The sequence below is a fragment of the Heterodontus francisci genome, chromosome 43 (genome assembly GCF_036365525.1).
Source record: "Heterodontus francisci isolate sHetFra1 chromosome 43, sHetFra1.hap1, whole genome shotgun sequence".
Classification (NCBI taxonomy): domain Eukaryota; kingdom Metazoa; phylum Chordata; class Chondrichthyes; order Heterodontiformes; family Heterodontidae; genus Heterodontus; species Heterodontus francisci.
The window spans coordinates 28,135,987-28,155,373 of NC_090413.1; the positions used below are offsets into that span (position 1 = coordinate 28,135,987).

A 19,387-nucleotide genomic window follows, 5' to 3' on the forward strand; every position below is an offset into this window, starting at 1 on the left:
CAGAAAGTTTAAGGCACAGAAAGTTTAAGGCACAGAAAGTTTAAGGCACAGAAAGTTTAAGGCACAGAAAGTTTAAGGCACTTGGCTCATCGTGTCTGTGTTGGCTAAAAAACGATCCTATTCTAATCCCACCTTCCAGCATTTGGTCCGTAGCCCTGCAGATTACAGCACTTGAAGTGCACATCCAGACTCCTTTTGAATGAGTTGAGGGTCTCTGCCTCAACTACCTTTTCAGGCAGTGAGTTCCAGACCCCCACCACCCTTATCGCCTGCTTATCATCTTGTGCCACACATCCACATTTTCCAAAAATCTCACCAAGTCTTCTGAGCATTTGCAATGAAGTCAAAGTTTAACAGGTTAAACCTTGAACAAGAGTTTTCAGCAACAGGAAAAGATCAGTGCAAACATGTCACTTTTCTGACACCATCCACCTACCCAGCTTCTCACCATATCCCTCCTCCCTTGATGCAATCCAATTATACTTTGAACACATTTATACCACCTGCTTCAATAGCCTTCCCCTGAGATTTATTTGATAACTGTTAGTTGCAAAACAAGTCCCTTCTTGTTCTTAACTTGCTAATTTTAACCCATGCCCTGGCCTTTGAACACTTCATTAAAGTGAAAAAAAATTGCCTCAATCAGTTTAGGCAATCCCTCATTTAAAACAGGGCTTCTTCAAAGTCTGAGTGGGATGGATGGCTGTCTATCTCATTAACAAACTTGGACTCAACAGGATGGTCACCTTCAAATCCTCTTTAGGTCAATAACAAGTGAGCAAAACTCTTGACGTGTACAGCAAAAAACCAGAGAGGCTCATTTCTTTTGGGCTCCACTTCAAGACCTTCTCCATCTGTCACAACATCTGCAATTCACACCAAGACTCTGATTATTTGACACCAATGTGAATCTGTGCTCCTGTGATCCATCACCAGTGAACCTTTCATCCAAATTATTTAATATCTGTGGCATCCAGAACCACCACAGGCTGACTGAACCAGGGACAGTTTAGCAGCCAGGCTTTACATCATACAAAAAAAATATAGCATTAGCTGTAAGGTTGAAGGGTAGAGAATTATAATACTAAAGACTGGTGCTGTCAGATGTCAAGGCAAAGTGCTTAATTATAAATTATAGTACAAGTTAAAAGAACCAGTTATCCTTTCATTGTCTTACCTCCATCTTCCAGTTGTCTCTTTTGACCAACGAATCCAAATTCTGTAGTGCTGTGGTTGACTGTTGTGGCAGTGTCACCTCCAATTTTAGCAGCTATCTGTAGATTTATTAAAATTCACTGTCGGTTACACACGCACGAGTATCATTTACTCTTAAGATCCAAAGCCTCTGAAGTATTGCATGGACTTTTCTAGTCAGATGGTGGTGCCCGAAACCACGTGGCCAAAACCTGCTCCTCCCACAGAAAGCAGCAATATTATCCATTAACCAGGAGGATGAAGTCAGCAGCATACCCCAAGAAATCCACAAGCCAGAAATTATGGTTTAAGTACCTATATCAATGTAGAATATTTACATTCAAATTTAACTGAGTGCATCTTCATGAGACACCACCACCCAATTGGGTCTCAAATAATTATTCCCTTCAGCATACCATTTACTTAGCAACCGGGAATAATGTAGCAACTTAAATAGCATCAGCCTGTACTGTATCAGAACAGATACCTTGCAACACGAGGTATTCGTCAAGGCAACTTATTTTCATCTCGATGTAACGCAAATAATTATCCATGATTGTTAACATTTGATTCAAGACCAAAGTTGAACAGTGTTGATTGTTCACTACCTTTGAAAAAGAAATCCCAAAACATTTCCTCCTTCTAATCTTGGAGACAGAGTGAGCCTTCACTAATGGTTCAGTGGCCAAGTGGAATGACAGGTACTGAACACAAACCAGGAAGGCTCAGGCTCAGTGGTCTTAGCTGATGCTAGCAGCAATCTAACATTAGAGGCAGAAGGCTACGAAAGAAAACGTAACTAAAATAGGTTTGTAATCATGGTTCAAACCTGCTGCAGGCACTGGAAAAGTTCTGCTAAAAAACTGCAGCCGAGCAACACTTGCTGCCTTTGGAAGAGCAGCAGAGAATGCGTGGAGACCCCCACCCATCCTACCTCCCTCCCCCAACAGACTCAACAATTGCATTTACAAAGGAACGATATGTATAATGTGTCAGGATACCTTGGAGAAAAATATGGTCAACCAAACATTTGAGAAAGGGTATCCAGTCATGTAAAATGCACTGGCTCACTAGGTCTACCCAGTGATAAGCTGAGCCAAACTGAACAACCTTCTTGCTCAAAAATTAGTTTGCTGATCTTAACCACAGCAATAGCTTTTGGTGTTCTGAGGTTAGACAGGAAAGTTGGGAACAGAATCAGAAAGCTGAGGTTTCCCATCCCTGATCTCTACTTACAACTGGAAATACACATGACATGAATTAGCTGGTGAGAATAGGATCAAGTATAATCAAGACACTTCTTGGGACACAGTCTGACACACTCACTCTGAAGGCATGCAAAATGGTTGCTTGCACTGGAGGGCGAGCAGCGCCTGCCATATGACACTGATCAATAACACACACATGGCACAGCTCCTGTGCTGCAATGTTAATCAGTAACGCACACACAGCACAGTGCCTATGCTATGACGCTGATCAATAACCCCCACAAGGCACAGCACCCGTGTTACGACACCTGTGCAATAACGCACATGGCACAGCGCCGGTACTACGATGCTGATCCACAAGCCACACATGGCACAACACCTGTTCAATAACCCACACACGGCACAGCGCCTGTGCTCAACACCTGTACTACGACGCTGATCAATAACTCGCACGGCACAGCACCTGTGCTAACACATCCGATCAATAACCCACAAATTGCACAACACTTGTGCTATGATGATCAATAACTCACATGGCACAGCACCTCAGCAAGCATCCACACGAGCAATACAACCAGATGGAAGTAATAAGTCAGCACTGCTAACAGTTGGATTCATTTTAAATTGCCTACTTTCCTGCAAAGCAACTTAAACAGAGATTAAAAAGGTTTCCAAATTACCACTCCAGTACCAGTGTGGTTAGAAACTTGGTCAGAATTTCAGGAAAAATAGTTGATCTGCACACTTACTGCGAAAAAAAAAATCACGTTTCCTTCCTTAACCTTCATTGGATCAGTTTACCAGCTAATGAAGCAGGTGATCTTCACATGGGCTAACTGACCTACAGCAGAATGGATCATGTCTATTCTGCTTTACCACCCACCTGCTCCACAGCTAAGATCCAAAGTTGCCATATGGGGAATGGTGAAACCAGAGCTAGACTGAGGAAACATGTTCCAATGTCATGCTAGTTAAAAGATGTTCTCTTCATTTGCTTACATCTATTCACTATTTTCTTATCAATTTTTAATAATTTCAATTCTTTCAAAATTAACTGAACACAAATGAACAGCCTCCTAACCAAATTCAATATCCATCATCCAGTTTACACGTTACATTATGAACTTTTGAATATTTGTTCATAGAATGGTTACAGCGCAGGAGGCCATTCACTTCCCTCAGTATCCTTGGATGCATCTCATCCTGTCCTGGTGCTTTAGAGTGTCATTTATGGCATAGAAGTACAGACAGCCTATCTAATACATCCTTATCAATTTTAAACCCTTCTAGTGTCTGAATTATTTCCCCTTTCACCATTGCCTGGGTTGCATCTTCTTCCTTGGTAAAGACAGATGACAAGTATTCATTTAGTACCTCAGCTATGCTCTCTGCCTCCATGTGTAAATCCCCTTTATGGTCCCTAATCATTTCACTGCTCATTTAACTATTTATATGTCTGTAGACTTAAGTCTTAATTACGTACCTTCCAAGTCCAAATAACATCCGTTCACCACGACTGTTCCCAGTCACTCAGCCAACTTAGTATTTTTGCTGCCACTGTCCATTTTGTTCCATGGGCTTCAACTTCGCTGACAAGCCCATCATGTGGCTCTTTATCAAATGCTTTTTGGAAGTCCATGTACACCACGCCAACCCCGTTAGCTCATCAAAAAACTCAAATCGTTAAACACGATTTGCTCATAACAAATCCATGCAGCCTTTCCTTGATTAATCCACTAACTGACTTAATTTTGTCCCAGATTCTAATTTCAAAAAGCTTTCCCACCACGGAGGTTAAACTGAGTGGCATGCAGTTGCATGGTGTATCCTTTGCAATTCTCCAGTCCTCTGACACCACCCCTGCATCTAAGGATTGGAAACTTTAGCCAGTGCCTTCACATTTCCCTCAGTAACCTCAGATGCATCTGATCCGGTCCTGCTGACTTACCAACTTGAAGTACAGCCAGCTTTTCTAACACCTACTCTATCGATTGTTAGTCCATCCAGTATCTTAATTACCTCTTTCTCTGCGAATTTGGCAGCTTTTTTACCCTTGGGAAAGACAGGTGTCAAGTACTCATTTATTACCTTAGCCATGCCCTCTGCCTATGTGTAAATCCCCGATATGATCCACAATCACCTCCACTCCTCCTTTTACTTATCTGCCGACAGAAGACTTTTGGCTTCCATTTTATTTTAGCTGCCAGTTTCTTCTCATTCTCTTTGCTTCTCATTTCTTTTTTCACTTCCCTCCTTAGCTTTCTATGTTAAGCCTTCTTCTCATTTGTATTATCAACTAGGCATGTCAGGTGCACCCCTTTCAGGTTTAATCTTACTCCCTTCTCTTGTGTCATCCAGGGAATTCTGGCTTTGTTTGTCCTGCCTCCTCCCACCCTCCCGGGGAACGTACCGTGACTGAACTCGACCTTACTCGTTTTTTTAAAAGGCAGCCCATTATCCACTACAGTTTTGCCTGCCAATCTTGGAATCCAATTTACCCAGTCCAGAATAATTCTGACCCCATTGAAATGGGCCCTCCGCCCATGAACTTTTATTCGCAATTGCTCTTTGTCCTTTTCCATCGCTAACCTCAACCTTATGACGCTATGATCACTGTCCCCTAAATGTTCCCCGACTGACACTTGATCCAGTTAACCCACCTCATTCTCCAGAACCAGATCCAGTAAAACCACCTTCCTTGCTGAACTGGAAGTATACTGTAGAAAAATTCTCCTGGACACACTTAAGAAACTCTTCCTCCACTATGCCCTTTAAACTATTACGACCCCAGTCTATATTTTTGCAATCATACTCGTGGAAAAACAGCTTGATGAATATACTTGTACTTTTACTCTTCACATCACTCAACGCGACAGCCTTACAGCCCACTCAACCTTCAGTCCTCCAACTCGAGTTATTGTGCATCCTTCCCTTTGTATCACCCTTACTGGCAGTGCTAGAGGCGCCTGGCCCAAACCTTCAAACCCCTCCCTCAATCTCACCACTTTTAAAAAACTTCTCAAAATGTAACTTTCCAACCCAGCTTTCAGTCATCTCTTCCAATTAGCACCATAGCTCAGTGTGCATTCCTCTAAGCTGATCAATGCTCCCCCTCCCCCATAAAGCATCATTGTACAGTTTCTACTTTAAAGCCACTGTAGAAATTCATGGTGTTCCGTTTCTCCTTGTTGCTCCAATATATGCGCGACTGCTTTCTGAGTGACGTACACCTCCATAATTGATAGCACAATAGTAACTTTTTAGTCTTTTCTGATGCAGGATTGAAGCATCGATCTGCAGGTCAATGCTTTCCTGTTGCTCAAGAACACAAATTAATTTTAAACATTATCCTTCTCCAAGTAAAAGTTGCTGTTTCAGGTCTGCACTCTTGGTTGGTAAAAATGCATCAGCAAGTGACCCCACAAGAAACTCCAGTCAAAGTCAGTGAGTCCTGAATATTAACTTGGGTGTTGGGGCATTCAAATCAAGAAAATTCACCACCAGCCAAAGCATTGTTTACAGTATCCCCCTCCCATATTTATTGATAGGATACTGCAAAGACTGAAAATCTCAGGCCATAAGCAAAGGTATATTGCCACAGGGTCAAGGGTAGTAAAATTAGGAACATCACCTGCAGTGCAAGTGACGTTATCAACTTTCACATTTATATTTTTGGAGGATGCGGAGGAATCCACAATAGTTTGTTTTCAACATTCTCTCCTGCCATAGATATTTTTTTCTCCAAGAATTCCTTTTTTTGGTATCAGAACAAGAGATCAAAGGAAAAGCAGAGCAGCACTATACTCTCTGCACCAAAAGATGAACAAATCCAAGAAAGGCACATGATGAAACAAACATCATTGCAGAGAATTCAAGGAGCAATGTATTGGCACTAGACTAACTTGGGAGAGTCAAAATAAGATACCATTATCCTCCCCTTATTTCACTCCAGCCAAGATCCTGTAAACTATCCCAAAATTCCATCAATGGCTTATTACTTGTTTTTCTTCCTAATCTTCGCCCCTCCTTTCCTGCAGGTGCCATGTTTCGTCTCTGTACAATTCCACAGGTGCCAGCAGTCCTTAAGCAACTTGCTCGTACCCACTGACAGCTAAGACAGTCTCTTTCTTATGGCTGATGTACAGCCACTATAAATTTTACATTCAGGTGGTTAAGCCAGTTAACTGCATCAGGAGTAGCACAGTATCACTCTGCTGCCTCCTCTGTATTTGTGAATCGACATCAAGTTTGCTTCCATGTGACTTCACCATTGAGCAAAAGGCACTGATGTGACTTGGAATTGCTCGCTAGTGTTAAAATTCTTCAATCCCACATGAGGTAACTAAGACCACACCTCAAACATAGTTCTGATGGTCTGGTGCGATGCATGTTTATGCCCATAATACCGCACATGGTGAGAGCAAAGTGGATTCACTCCCAGGAAAGGAAGCAGACAAGTAACAAACTATTGCTAAAGTTGCTCTAGAACTAGACACCAGAACAAACAAGACAAAAACAAAGTGGATGGATCCAACACCCTTAACATAGAACACATCCCATGGCCAAGAGCAAACCCAAAAAGAAATGATCACAAGTGACTAAAGGTTTGGAAAAGAACTGGGTTAAGGAGGATTTAAAAGGGGAACATCTTAAGGGTGAGGGGTATAAGGAGGGAATTCCAGAGTATGGGACTGAAGCAACTGAAGGCATTGCTACCAATAGTGCAACAAGAGGATGGTTTGAGGGGCGGGGGGGGGGGGTGAGGGCACAGAGAACGATACAGAACAGGCCAGGGACATAAAACTTAGAGAAACCAACTCTCCATCTCAGGCTCTGCTTTTTATAAAGGTGTTCATAGAATGTGAGCAAGGTCAGCATTTATTGCCCATTCCTAATTACCCTCCAGAAAACGGTGATGAGCCGCCTTCTTGAACCACTGCAGTCCGCATGGTGCAAATACATCCACAATGCCATTACGGAGATGGTTCCAAAATTTTGACAGTGACACTGAAAGATTGGTGATATATTTCCAAGTCAGGATTGTGTGTGACTTGGAGGGGAACTTGCAGATGGCGGCGTTCCCACACACCTGCTGCCCTTGTCCTTCCAGGTGGTAAGGGTCATGGATTTGGAAGGTTCTGTTGAAAAAGCCTTGGAAAATTTCTACAGTGCGTCTTGTTCATGGTACACAGTGCTGCCACTGCATGCCAGTGGTGCAGGGAGTCAAAATTTAAGGTGGTGCATGTGTTGCCAATCAAGCGGCCTGCTTTGTCCTGGGTGGTGCCGATCTTCCTGAGTGAAGCAGCCACACTCATCCAGGAAAGTGGAGCATATTCCATCACACTCCAGACTTGTGTCCCACCAAGCTCCTACCACATGTAGAATTACACCCAATAGGTATTTCCAAATTCTCCTTTTGAAATGCTCCTGTGCAGTGCCATGCAACTTTTTACAACTTTATACACACTGTGTAAACGCAAGTTGTTGTTCTACAGCTTTGTTAACTGTAAGCAGTGAGACACAGAGACAAATCCATTACCTTCAGCAATTACTCTTCTCCAGCCCAGACTGACCGAAGGCAACTCTGGCACGAATGGTCTCAATCAAGGTCCAAGGTTTCCTGATTTAGCAAGAGGTGATAATTCCACTGAGGAAGCCACAGAACAGCAGATACGTGCAAGGGAAAGGAGGTGCTCTGCGATCGGGCTGAAGCATGGAGTTGCGACATATCACTGCGCGCAGCACAGTGGTGCAGTGGTTAGCACCGCAGCCTCACAGCTCCAGCGACCCGGGTTCGGTTCTGGGTACTGCCTGTGTGCAGTTTGCAAGTTCTCCCTGCGACCGTGTGGGTTGCCGCCAGGTGCTCCGGTTTCCTCCCACAGCCAAAGCCTTGCAGGTTGATAGGTAAATTGGCCATTGTAAATTGCCCCTAGTGTAGGTAGGTGGTAGGAGAATTGTGGGGATGTGGTAGGGAATATGGGATTAATGTAGGATTTGTATAAAATGGGTGGTTGAGGGTCAGCACAGACTCAGTGGGCCAAAGGGCCTGTTTCAGTGCTGTATATCTAAATAAATAAATAATCACTGGAAGATTTGCTCAGAACACAGTCATGATGCTCTGATCCCAGACAGTCTGATGTTGACGCTGGGCACCGGAAGGGTAAGTTTTATTCCTCATCAACAGCCCTCACTTTGAGCATAAAGGAAATTTGAAGATGCATTAATTATTCCCTTCCAAAGCTCCCTCACCAATTTCCTCCAGCCCTGAAGCCTAACTAGAGCAGAGTTCTACATTTATATCGAGATGCCGATCGCAAAAGCTCGTAATTTTGCCTGCAGGATGCATCAAGCTGGCCCTGAATCTCCCCTTGCCCAATACACACAAACATTTTTCAGCTGCAATAACCAGATAAGATTCATTTTCTTCTTTAACAGAACACAGAGGCCAACTGTAGCACCCAACTGTTTCTGCCAGAGATCAAACCGAGGTCCTGCCCCATGGGAATATGATATTATTGCTATCACACAGACATGGCTGAGGGAAGGGCAGGACTAGCAGCTTAATATTCCAGGGTATAGAATCTTCAGGCGTGACAGGGGGCAGGGGTGTAAACGAGGAGGTGGCATTGCACTATTGATCAAGGAGTCAATTACTGCAGTAAGGAGGGATGATATCTTGGGTTTCTCAAATAAGGCCATATGGGTAGAACTTAAAAACAAAAAGGGGGTAATCACTTTTCCGGGTATGTACTACAGGTTTCCAAACAGTCAGGGAGAGATAGAGGAGCAGATATGTAGGCAAATCTCAGAGAGGTGTAAAAATAATAGGGTGGTAATAGCAGGGGATTTCAACTTCCCCAATATTAACTGGGATAGTCTTTGCGCAAAGGGAGCAGAATTCTTGAAGTGCAGCCAGGAGAGCTTCTCGAGCCAGTACGTAGAAAGTCTACAAGAGAAAATGGAGGGGCGGGGCGGGGGGTACTGGACCTAATCTTAAGGAATGATGCCAGACGTGGTACAAGTGTCAGTGGGGGAGCATTTCAGGGATAGTAACCATAACTCTAAGATTTAAGGTAGTTATGGAAAAGGACAAATATGGACCGGAAATAAAGGTACTGAATTGGGGAAAGGCCGATTTCAAAATGATAAAACAGGATCTGGCTAAAGTGGAGTGGGAGCAGCTACTTGTAGCAAAGTCTACATCAGACCAGTGGCAGTCATTCAAAAAGGAATGAGTGAGTGTTCAGGGCCAACATGTTCCCGTAAAGGTGAAGGGTAGGACCAACAAGTCCAGGGAACCCTGGATGTCAAGGGATATAGAGGATTGGATAGGAAAAAAAAAGGAAGCTTATGGCAGATTCAGAGGGCTGAAAGCAGCAAAGACCCTAGAGAAGTATAGAAAGTGTAGGGGGGGGGGGGGGGGGGGAAGATACTTATAAAAGTAATTAGGAGAGCGAAGAAGGGGCATGAAAAAACACTGGCAGGCAAGATAAAGGGAAATCCCAAGGTGTTTTATGTATATTAAGGGCAAGAGGATAACCAGGGAAAGAGTAGGGACCATTAAGGACCAAAGCAGCAATTTGTGTGGAGCCGGAGGATGCAGGTGAGGTTTTAAATGATTGTTTTTCATCTGTGTTCACTGTGGAAGGACGATGTAGGTGTAGAGATCATGGAAGCGGATTGTGATATACTTGAACATACTAGCATTGAAAGGGAGGAGGTATTAGCGGTGTTACTGGGCTTAAAAGTGGATAAATCCCCAGGCCCAAATGAGATGCATCCCAGCAGGTCTGGCAGTATCTGTGGAGAGTAAAGCAGAGTGAACATTTCAGGTCAGTGACCCATCATAAGTTCTGAGGAACAGTCACTGACCTGAAATGTTAACTCTACTTCTCCTTCCACAGATGGTGCCAGACATGCTCAGTATTTCCAGCATCTGCAGTATTTTGCTTTTATTATAGGAGATGTACCCCAGGCTGCTATGTGAGGCAAGGGGGAGGAGATTGCAGGGGCTCACACAAGTTTTCAAATCCTCTCTGGCCACAGAAGTGCCAGAGGACTGGAGGACAGCGAATATGGTACCATTATGCAAGAAGGGTAGTAGGGATAAACCAGGTCATTACAGGCCAGTGAGCCCATCAGCAGTAAGGAAACTATTGGAAAAAAATTCTGAGGGACAGGATTAACCTCCACTTGGAGAAGCAAAACTTAATCAAGGATAGCCAGCATGGCTGTGTCAGGGGGAGATCATGTCTAACTAATTTGACTGAATTTTCCGAAGTGACTAGATGTGTAGATGAGGGTAAAGCAGTTGATGTAGTCTACATGGACTTCAGTAAGGCTTTTGATAAGGTCCCGCATGGGAGATTGGTCAAGGTGGTAAGAGCCCATGGGATCCAGGGAAATATGGCAAATTGGTTCAAAAATTGGCTTAGTGGCAGGAAGCAGAGGGTGATGGTCGAGGGTTGTTTTTACTATTGGAAGCCTGTAACCAGTGGTGTCATGCAGGGATCGGTGCTGGGACCCTTGCTATTTGCAGTGTACATTAATGACTTAGACCTGAATATAGGAGTTCTAGTAAGTTCGCAGAGGACACAAAAATTGGTGGTGTCCTAAGAGTCAGAATAGCCTTAGATTACAGGACAACATAGATGGATTGGTAAGGTGAGCAGAGCAGTGGCAAACTGAATTTAATCCTGAGAAGTGAGGGGTGATGCATTTTGGAAGGACTAACAAGGCAAGGGAATATACAATATGTGGTAGGGCCCTAGGAAGTAGAGGTTCAGACAGACCTTGGTCTGTCCACAGATCACTGAAGGCAGCAGCACAGGTAGAGAAGGTGGTTAGGAAGGCATATGGGATACTTGCCTTTATTAGCCGAGGCATAGAATACAAGAGCAGGGAGGTTCTGCTGGTGCTGTATAAAACGCTAGTTAGGACACAGCTGGTGTACAGTTCTGGCCACCACACTATAGGAAGGATGTGATTGCACTGGAGAGGGTGCAGAGGAGATTCACCAAGATGTTGCCTGGCCTGGAAAATTTCAGCTATGAAGAGAAACTGGATAGGCTAGGATTGTTTACCTTAGAGCAGAGAAGGCTGAGGGGGAACCTGATTGAGGTATACAAAATTATGAGGGTCACAGATAGGGTAGAGAGGAAGAAACTTTTGCCCTCAGCAGAGGGGTCAATAACCAGGGGGGCATAGATTTAAGGGAAGGGGCAGGAGGTTTAGAAGGGATTTGAGGAAAGATTTTTTCACCCAGAGGGTGGCTGGAATCTGGAACACACTACCTGAAGGGGTGGTAGAAGCAGGAACCCTCAACATTTAAGTATTTAGAGGAGCACCTGAAACGCCATAGCATACAAGGCTACGGGCCAAGTGCTGGAAAATGGGATTAAAATAGATCGACTTGATGGCAGGTGCGGACACAGTGGGTCGAAGGGCCTGTCTCTGTGCTGTATCACACTGTAAAGCTCAGCTATTCACTGGACCAGACCGGGTTCCTTCCCTTTCTGTACGGCTTCTACTCAATGGAGGTTCACAGTTCTCAGAGGAGCCTGATAAGGGAATAATTCTGGTGGTACTTGAATCATTAAAGATCCATTTCAAGGCTGGGCTCACCAATGACGGTGGGTAAATCCAACATGTGGAAGAGTATTAATCTCCCGAAACCTTGCTGAGAGTTGATCTCAGCTCTACACAGGCACTAGTTATCCCAACGAGGGAAGAGGAGGAAAACAGCCACAATTCAAACTCTATCATTGACTAGAAACCGACAACTGGAATGAGTGCATGAGGAACTCAGTGATGAAAGCACATGCTCAGATAATGCTCCACAGTTGCTGAATAGCTGAACACTCACCCTTATCACTGATTTCTTTCCATTCCCTCACCCAAGTAACTAAACTAAATTGTATGCAAAGTAATTCAATGTTGTTAGTGTTGGTCCACCTTTTATATTAAAAACGAACAGCAATGCAGTTGAGGATTGTCATGGAAACGGAATGCTGTGGGGAAACATGCTGATTCCTGAACTGCTGAGAATATACAAATGATATGCCAAGGATGAATGTAGAATACAAAGTTAGGTAAATAGCCTGGAATAGACATGTGGCAGTTGGAAGGAAAAAACCTTGCATAATCCCAGAATGTACCAACTGAATAAGGTTGGTCTATGAAAAAAATTGGGCTTGATAGGTCAAACGTCCTTTGCCTACTCCATATTGTACTCAGTGTGCACAAGAACTGGTCATTTGCTGAGGCATGTTGGCATCATATTCAGTGAGACAATTTCACCTCAAGAGGAGCAACAAAACATATGGTTTTTAAGTTGGATGCACCTTCTCAGCTTTGAAATGGACCCATTAAGTGTCAACTATCTACTAGCTCTTGTTGATCAACAGATTAAATGTCAATGAATTTGCAGGAAATGCATAAAACCCTAATTCCTCACTCAGCCTGGATATCCTGCATCAGCTGGGGAAGATACCAGCAAACAGGTGGATAGAGTGGAGAAGGTGGCATATGGAAGACTTTCCTTTATTGGCCGAGATATAGAATACCAAGCAGGAATGTAATGCTGGAACTGCACAAAATGCTGGGTAGGCCACAGCTGGAGTACTGGGTACAGTTCTGGTCACATAACAGGAAGGACATAATTGCTCTGGAGAGAGTACAGAGGAGATTTACAAGAATGTTGCCAGGGTTTGAAAGTTGCAGCTACGAGGAAAGATTGGATCGGCTAGGGTTCTTTTCCTTAGACCACTACCTGTTGTTTCCTGTCACTGAGCCAATTTTGGATCTAACTGCACGACCCTCATCAATCCTCCGTTACTTCCTCAAAAAACTCAATCAAGTTAGTAAGACATGACCTTCCCTTAACAAATCAATGCTGACGATCCCAGATTAATCCATGCCTTTCTAACTGACAGTTTATCCTGTCTCAAAATTGATTCTAATAATTTACCCACCACCGAGGTCAGACTGACCGGCCTATCATTATTTGGCCTATCCCTCGCAGCCTTTTTAAACAATGGTACAACCTTCACAGACCTCCAGTCCTCTGGTACCTCACCTGTATCTCGGGATGATCAAATTTAACATATTATTTGTTTTTAACAATCACGTTCTCCTCCATCAGTGTCTCAGGTAAATTTTCAGGAAATTACCTGATCAGTGCTAATCTCAGCCAGGTTCACAGCAACAATGCCACAACTGCCAACAATGCTCCCAGTTGGGGGTTGGGTGGTGGGGGGAGGGGTTGGGGGAGGGGAGCCAAAACAGCATCCCTTCCTACCTGTAACTGAGCCATTGACTCCTCTTGGAAGAGCACAAAGATGGCAGGTGAGGACAGGGTCTGGCTTAGCTATGAAGACCTAAGTGGTTACATTGCATGCCACATACGAGCAGCCGCTTGGATGAGATACATATTGGACATCAGCACCTGTGCCTCAGCAAGATGCAACAGCCTGAGGAAGAGAGGGAATTTTTAGAAAAAGGGGGAAACATGCTCAGTTACACAATTCATTTACATTGAAAATTTCTGCACCTCATCGGAACAGGAAGAGACCATTTAGCCCCTCGAGCCTGTTCCACCATTCAATTCAATGACTGACCTGTAACTCATTTATATCTATCTGTCTTTGACCCATATCCCTTCATACTCGTGACCAATAAAAATCTACCACTCAGACTTGAACATTTTAATTAACAGCACCCCTTCCCACGCCCCCACAAAGCATCCACGACCTTTTGGGGAAAGAGAGGGTTTCAGGTTCACTAACCTTTGTATGAAGAAGTCATTCCTGATTTACTGAATGGCTTGCCTCTCGCTAAGCTATTGTGCCTCCCTGTTCTGGATTCCCCCAGAAATAAGTGCCCACATCTACTCTACCAAATCAGTTAGGATCCCCAATTAATGCGTCTCAATCTTCTGGAGATACTTCATTATTTAATATTGTAAGTCCAGTATTTAGTGATGTACCACTTCAAGGTCAACAGATTTCCTGAGGTTCAGTGCCCAGAACTGAAGGCAGTATCCCACATAGGGAAGTAATTGCTCTGTCCACTTAAGAATTAGCTGTTAGAGACCAGAAGGTTTCAAGCTTAATTCCAGATTCAGCTGTCATGCAGAGTAGAAGCTGGGTACCACATGATGCCTGAACAAATTAAATATCTTTTGCTGGAAGCATGCATGTTAATGTTGGAAAGAACAAAAAAACATGTTCAGCAATGCCTTAGCCTCCATCAACAGCCGACAACACACATGAAAAGTGGGTAGTATGGCAAGAACAGGAAAGACACCAGAACCTGGCAAACCCTTCCCTCAGCAAGTTGGCAGATTCAGAGAAAGAGGCACAATGGGGGCGTGGGGGAAGACATTCCAATTTTCAAAAGTTATTTCTTACTGGCCCCATACCTTGACTGTCCATTTCATGGACAATTTCCAGATCAAACAATCAGTCATCTGCCAACTTCCATTGAGTACCCAATTTTCTCAGGGTCAGTTCTTTCCATTCGGTTCTTCCTTCCCTTTACCACACAGACACAACTAACTCTGACTTTGTTCTCGGCTCTCTCTGCCTATTCCCAAATGAACTGAATAGAATTTACACTTTCCCACCCCAAACAGCACCATTATCAATCCATCCATCCAGGGTCATAAAGCTATTGTACAGATTACATTGAAACCCGTAGACTTTGGGCAATACCACCATTTCACCACAATTAATTGCTCCCGCGGCTACCTGAGCAGTGACTGCAGTGCTTCACCTATACTTCAAAATGTTTCTCACAAGCCAAGTTTAGAAATGGAGAATCAATAATAGTACAGTCAGGTGCATCAAGCAAAAAAAATCATTGCCTCAACACTGATCTTACTGGAAAACTATAATACAACTTTATACTTCCAATACGAATTAGGAGCAGGAGTAGACCACTTGGCCTCTTGAGCCTGCTCCGCCATTCATTAAGTTCAAGGCTGAACTGGTTACTCCACATTTCCACCTACCCCCGATAACTTTTCACCTGCTTGCTCATCAAGAATCTATCTAACTCTGCCTTAAAAATATTCAAAGACTCTCCTTCCACCGCCTTGTGAGGAAGAGAAATGCCAAGACTCACGATCCTCAGAGAACAAAATTCTCATCTCAGTCTTAAATGGCAAGCCCTTAATCTTAAACAGTGGCCCCTAGTTCTAGATTCTCCCACAAGGGGAAAATCCTTTCCACAGCAACCCTGTCAAGACCCCTCAGGATCTTGCATGTTTCAATCAAGTCGCCTCTTACTCTTCTAAATTCCAACGGATACGAACCTACCCTGTCCAATCATTCCTCCTAAGACAGCCCGCCAATTCCAGGTATTGGTCTAGTAAACCGTTTCTGTCCTGCATTTACCTCCTTCCTTAAATAAGGAGACCAATACTGTCTAGTACTCCAGGCAGTCTCACCAATTCCCTGGATAATTGGTGCATAACCTCCCTACTTTTGTATTCAATTCCCCCCGCAATAAATGATAACATTCTATTAGATTAGATTAGAGATACAGCACTGAAACAGGCCCTTCGGCCCACCGAGTCTGTGCCGACCATCAACCACCCATTTATACTAATCCTACACTAATCCCATATTCCTACCACATCCTCACCTGTCCCTATATTCCCCTACCACTTAACAATACTAGGGGCAATTTATAATGGCCAATTTACCTACCAACCTGCAAGTCTTTTGGCTGTGGGAGGAAAGCCGAACACCTGGAGGAAACCCACGCAGACACAGGGAGAACTTGCAAACTCCACACAGGCAGTACCCAGAATTGAACCCAGGTTGCTGGAGCTGTGAGGCTGTGTTGTTAACCACTGCGCCACCCTATATCATGAGCTTTTATTTTCTGCAGTAACCTTTGATGTGGCACCTTATCAAATGCCTTCTCGAAATCTAAGTACAATACATCCACTGGTTCCCCTTTATTCACAGCACGTTACTTCTTCAAAGAACTCCAATAAATTGGTTAAACATGATTTCCCTTTCACAAAACCATGTTGACTCTGTCTGATTACCTTAAATTTTTCTAAATGTCCTGCTAGAATGTCTTTCATAATAGCTTCTAACATTTCCCTAGACAGATATTAAGCTAACTGGCCTGCAATTTCCTGCTTTCGGTCTCCCTCACTTTTTGAAGAAAGGAGCTACATTCTACATTTTACAATCTAACGGAACTCATGGATAATAAGGAGATGGCAGATGAACAGATATTTTGCATCGGTCTTCACTCTTGTGGATACAAGTAACATCCCAGTATTAGCTGTAAGTCAGGAAATGGATGGGAGGGAGGAACTCAAGAAAATTACAATCACCACTGAAGTGGTACTGAACAAATTGTTAGAGCTGCGGGCTGACAAGTCCCCGGGTCCTGATGGACTTTATCCTAGGGTCTTAAAAGTGCTCGTGAGATAGTTGATCCTTTCCAAGAAATAATCAAAAACATTCTCTGTACTGCTCATCTAGGCTACCTCTGCCCACCTGATTTTTCCAGTCTATATGTAGATTATCTAACAACCCTTAAAAACAGTTAAAGCACTTCGGATTAGTAAAAAAAAACCTTAGCTCGAAAATTGTGAAACGAGAGAACTGGAAGCTGGCTGCTCACTGCTCTTTGACCTCAACACCACTAATAACCTGGTTCTTCACGTCCAAAAGAAAATGAGGTTGGATAAGGCGCTGTCCAGTTCCTGGTAAGCATAAGCCCACATTACTGTCCTCAGCTACATACTTTTGGATACCAGAATACTGTATTAGGAGGGAAATACAAAGAGTTAACATTGGAGCCCTCTTCCAAAATTGGAGACTGAGAAAATTAATGTTCACGCTGCATTGGAGCTACGTTATGTCCAATGTCACAGCGCTCTCAATACAACAAAGTTAAACCATTTATATAAAAGCAAAATACTGCGGATGCTGGAAATCTGAAACAAAAACAAGAAATGCTGGAATCACTCAGCAGGTCTGGCAGCATCTGTGGAAAGAGAAGCAGAGTTAACGTTTCGGGTCAGTGACCCTTCTTCGGAACTCTGAGTTCCGAAGAAGGGTCACTGACCCGAAACGTTAACTCTGCTTCTCTTTCCACAGATGCTGCCAGACCTGCTGAGTGATACCAGCATTTCTCGTTTTTGTTTTAAACCATTTATACACTGACAACATAACTCAAAAACAAAATGCACCCTTACATAGAAAAATAAAACTGAAATATATAAACATACTTCAGTAGTTTCTCGCTCTAAATACACAGGTTTCCTGCAATTCTTCAGAAATAAAGATTTCACTCCGAATTTATGGGAAAGTATTTAGGCCAACAATACTTGAATAAAATCTTTTTTTTTAAACTGGTCTTGGTGGTTAATGACCTGTTATTTCAGTGAATAATGGAACTCTTTTAAAACACACAAATACGATGGAATCTTTGGCTGACCATTCCCCCCTCCACCCACCCAAACAAAAACGGCTAAGCCTAACCCTGCCACTGTGATAAGGCATAAAGCAAATAAATCACAAGCCAAGAGATGAAAAGTGGAAGGTTTTTTTCAGTAGTGAGAAGGTACTGGAGATAGATGCTTGATGAGAAGACATTCCCGTTCAAGGGGAACGGGCTCATGCAGTTTCATCCTCACACACATTTACATTTCAGCCAAGCTCCTCCAGAAGGTGAAGATACGTTCTAAATTTCGACAAAAAAAATTGGGGAGCCAAATTCAAGTTTTACTCACCTACCTAACCAGAGGGGTTTGTGAAGTACCATGTCTTGATTAACAATAAAATTACATGTGTTCTTCTCCCCCACCACCCCCCAATCCCAATGGTGCACTGAAGACCTGCCTTAAAATGATTAAAAACTGTACGTGTTGAGAATTTTTGTACAACAAATTAAATATGAATGTTAACCCCATTTCGAAGCAGGATGGCCTACAATGTGAAGGGTGGGAAAAGATCCTCTACTGCTAGGCAGAACCCGGGCAACGTGAAGAGAAAGTCGGGAGAATTCCCCTCCTCCTGCCCCAATGGAAGTCGATGCTGTGGAATGAAATAAACCGACAAAGGGGCCTGGGCCTCCCCCAGCCCGCCGCCGCCGCCAGGGTTCGGACCCCCACTCCCTGGGCCGTGCGGTGGGGGTGCAGGGGGAAGAGTGAAAGCGCTGCCCTCAGTGCGGCCTAGTCAGTCAGGCTTCAAGCTGCCTCCCCTCACCTCACTCCACTTCACTTCACCTCACCCTCGGTATCTGCTCCTCCCCACCTTCCCACCAACTGACCTGCCGGGCCCGCTGCACCGCGTCCGCGAAAGCGTCCGGCTTTTTGAAGGCCGCTCCGCCAGCTCCGGGTCCGGCCGCGCCGGCACCGACTGCGTGCGGGGGCGCCGCTGTCGCGAAATCCGCCATTTCAAGCTGGGCTCTCCGCTCCGCCGCTGCAGGTAAAGGACGGGCCCTCACGCGCTTTGTATGTGGGCTTTATATATATATATATATATAGATAGAGATATATTTTTAATTCTCTCCTCCTTTCCCCTGCCTCAAGCCCAGGGAGACACCGCGAATCCCGCTCTCCGATAGCAGGCCCGGCCGCCAGCAGTAATGGCTCCCAACGCTCCCGCCTCGACACCGCCAAGAGACGGAGGGGGGCGGGCTGACGGCACATTTGATTGACGTCCCCGCCATGCAATGGAAACGCCTGACCGTTGTGACGTCATCATGATTGACGGTACTACTCTGCAGTAGGAACGCGGGATTCCTGTGACGTCACGATGATTGACGGACTGACGCCGCGGTAGGAACGCATGCGGCCAAACTTTGATTGGCAGTGGGGTTAGCCAGTAGACTGCCAGAAAGGGCGGAAGGCGGTCCTGCAGCATCATGCTGTCTGAGTGAAGCATGTGAGGAAATGGAGGGAAGGAGAGAGTGGGAAACTGTCAGATTTGGTGAAGGTTTAGCCTTCTGTA

At 44.3% G+C, this 19,387-nt stretch overlaps 1 protein-coding gene across 2 annotated transcripts in view; it reads right to left on the reverse strand.

Annotated features, from left to right (window-relative positions):
* Positions 1–19,066, reverse strand: part of khsrp (KH-type splicing regulatory protein) — a 65,966-nt gene extending 46,900 nt beyond the window's left edge. For both annotated transcript variants that reach the window (XM_068021275.1, XM_068021274.1), the window contains exons 1-2: positions 18,705–19,066; positions 1,178–1,274 (exon numbers count right to left, since the gene is read on the reverse strand). In XM_068021275.1, the coding sequence (XP_067877376.1) occupies positions 1,178–1,274; positions 18,705–18,830 (223 nt within the window). In that variant the 5' untranslated portion in view covers positions 18,831–19,066. The remainder of the gene's footprint in view (positions 1–1,177; positions 1,275–18,704) is intronic.
* Positions 19,067–19,387: the final 321 nt, after the last annotated feature.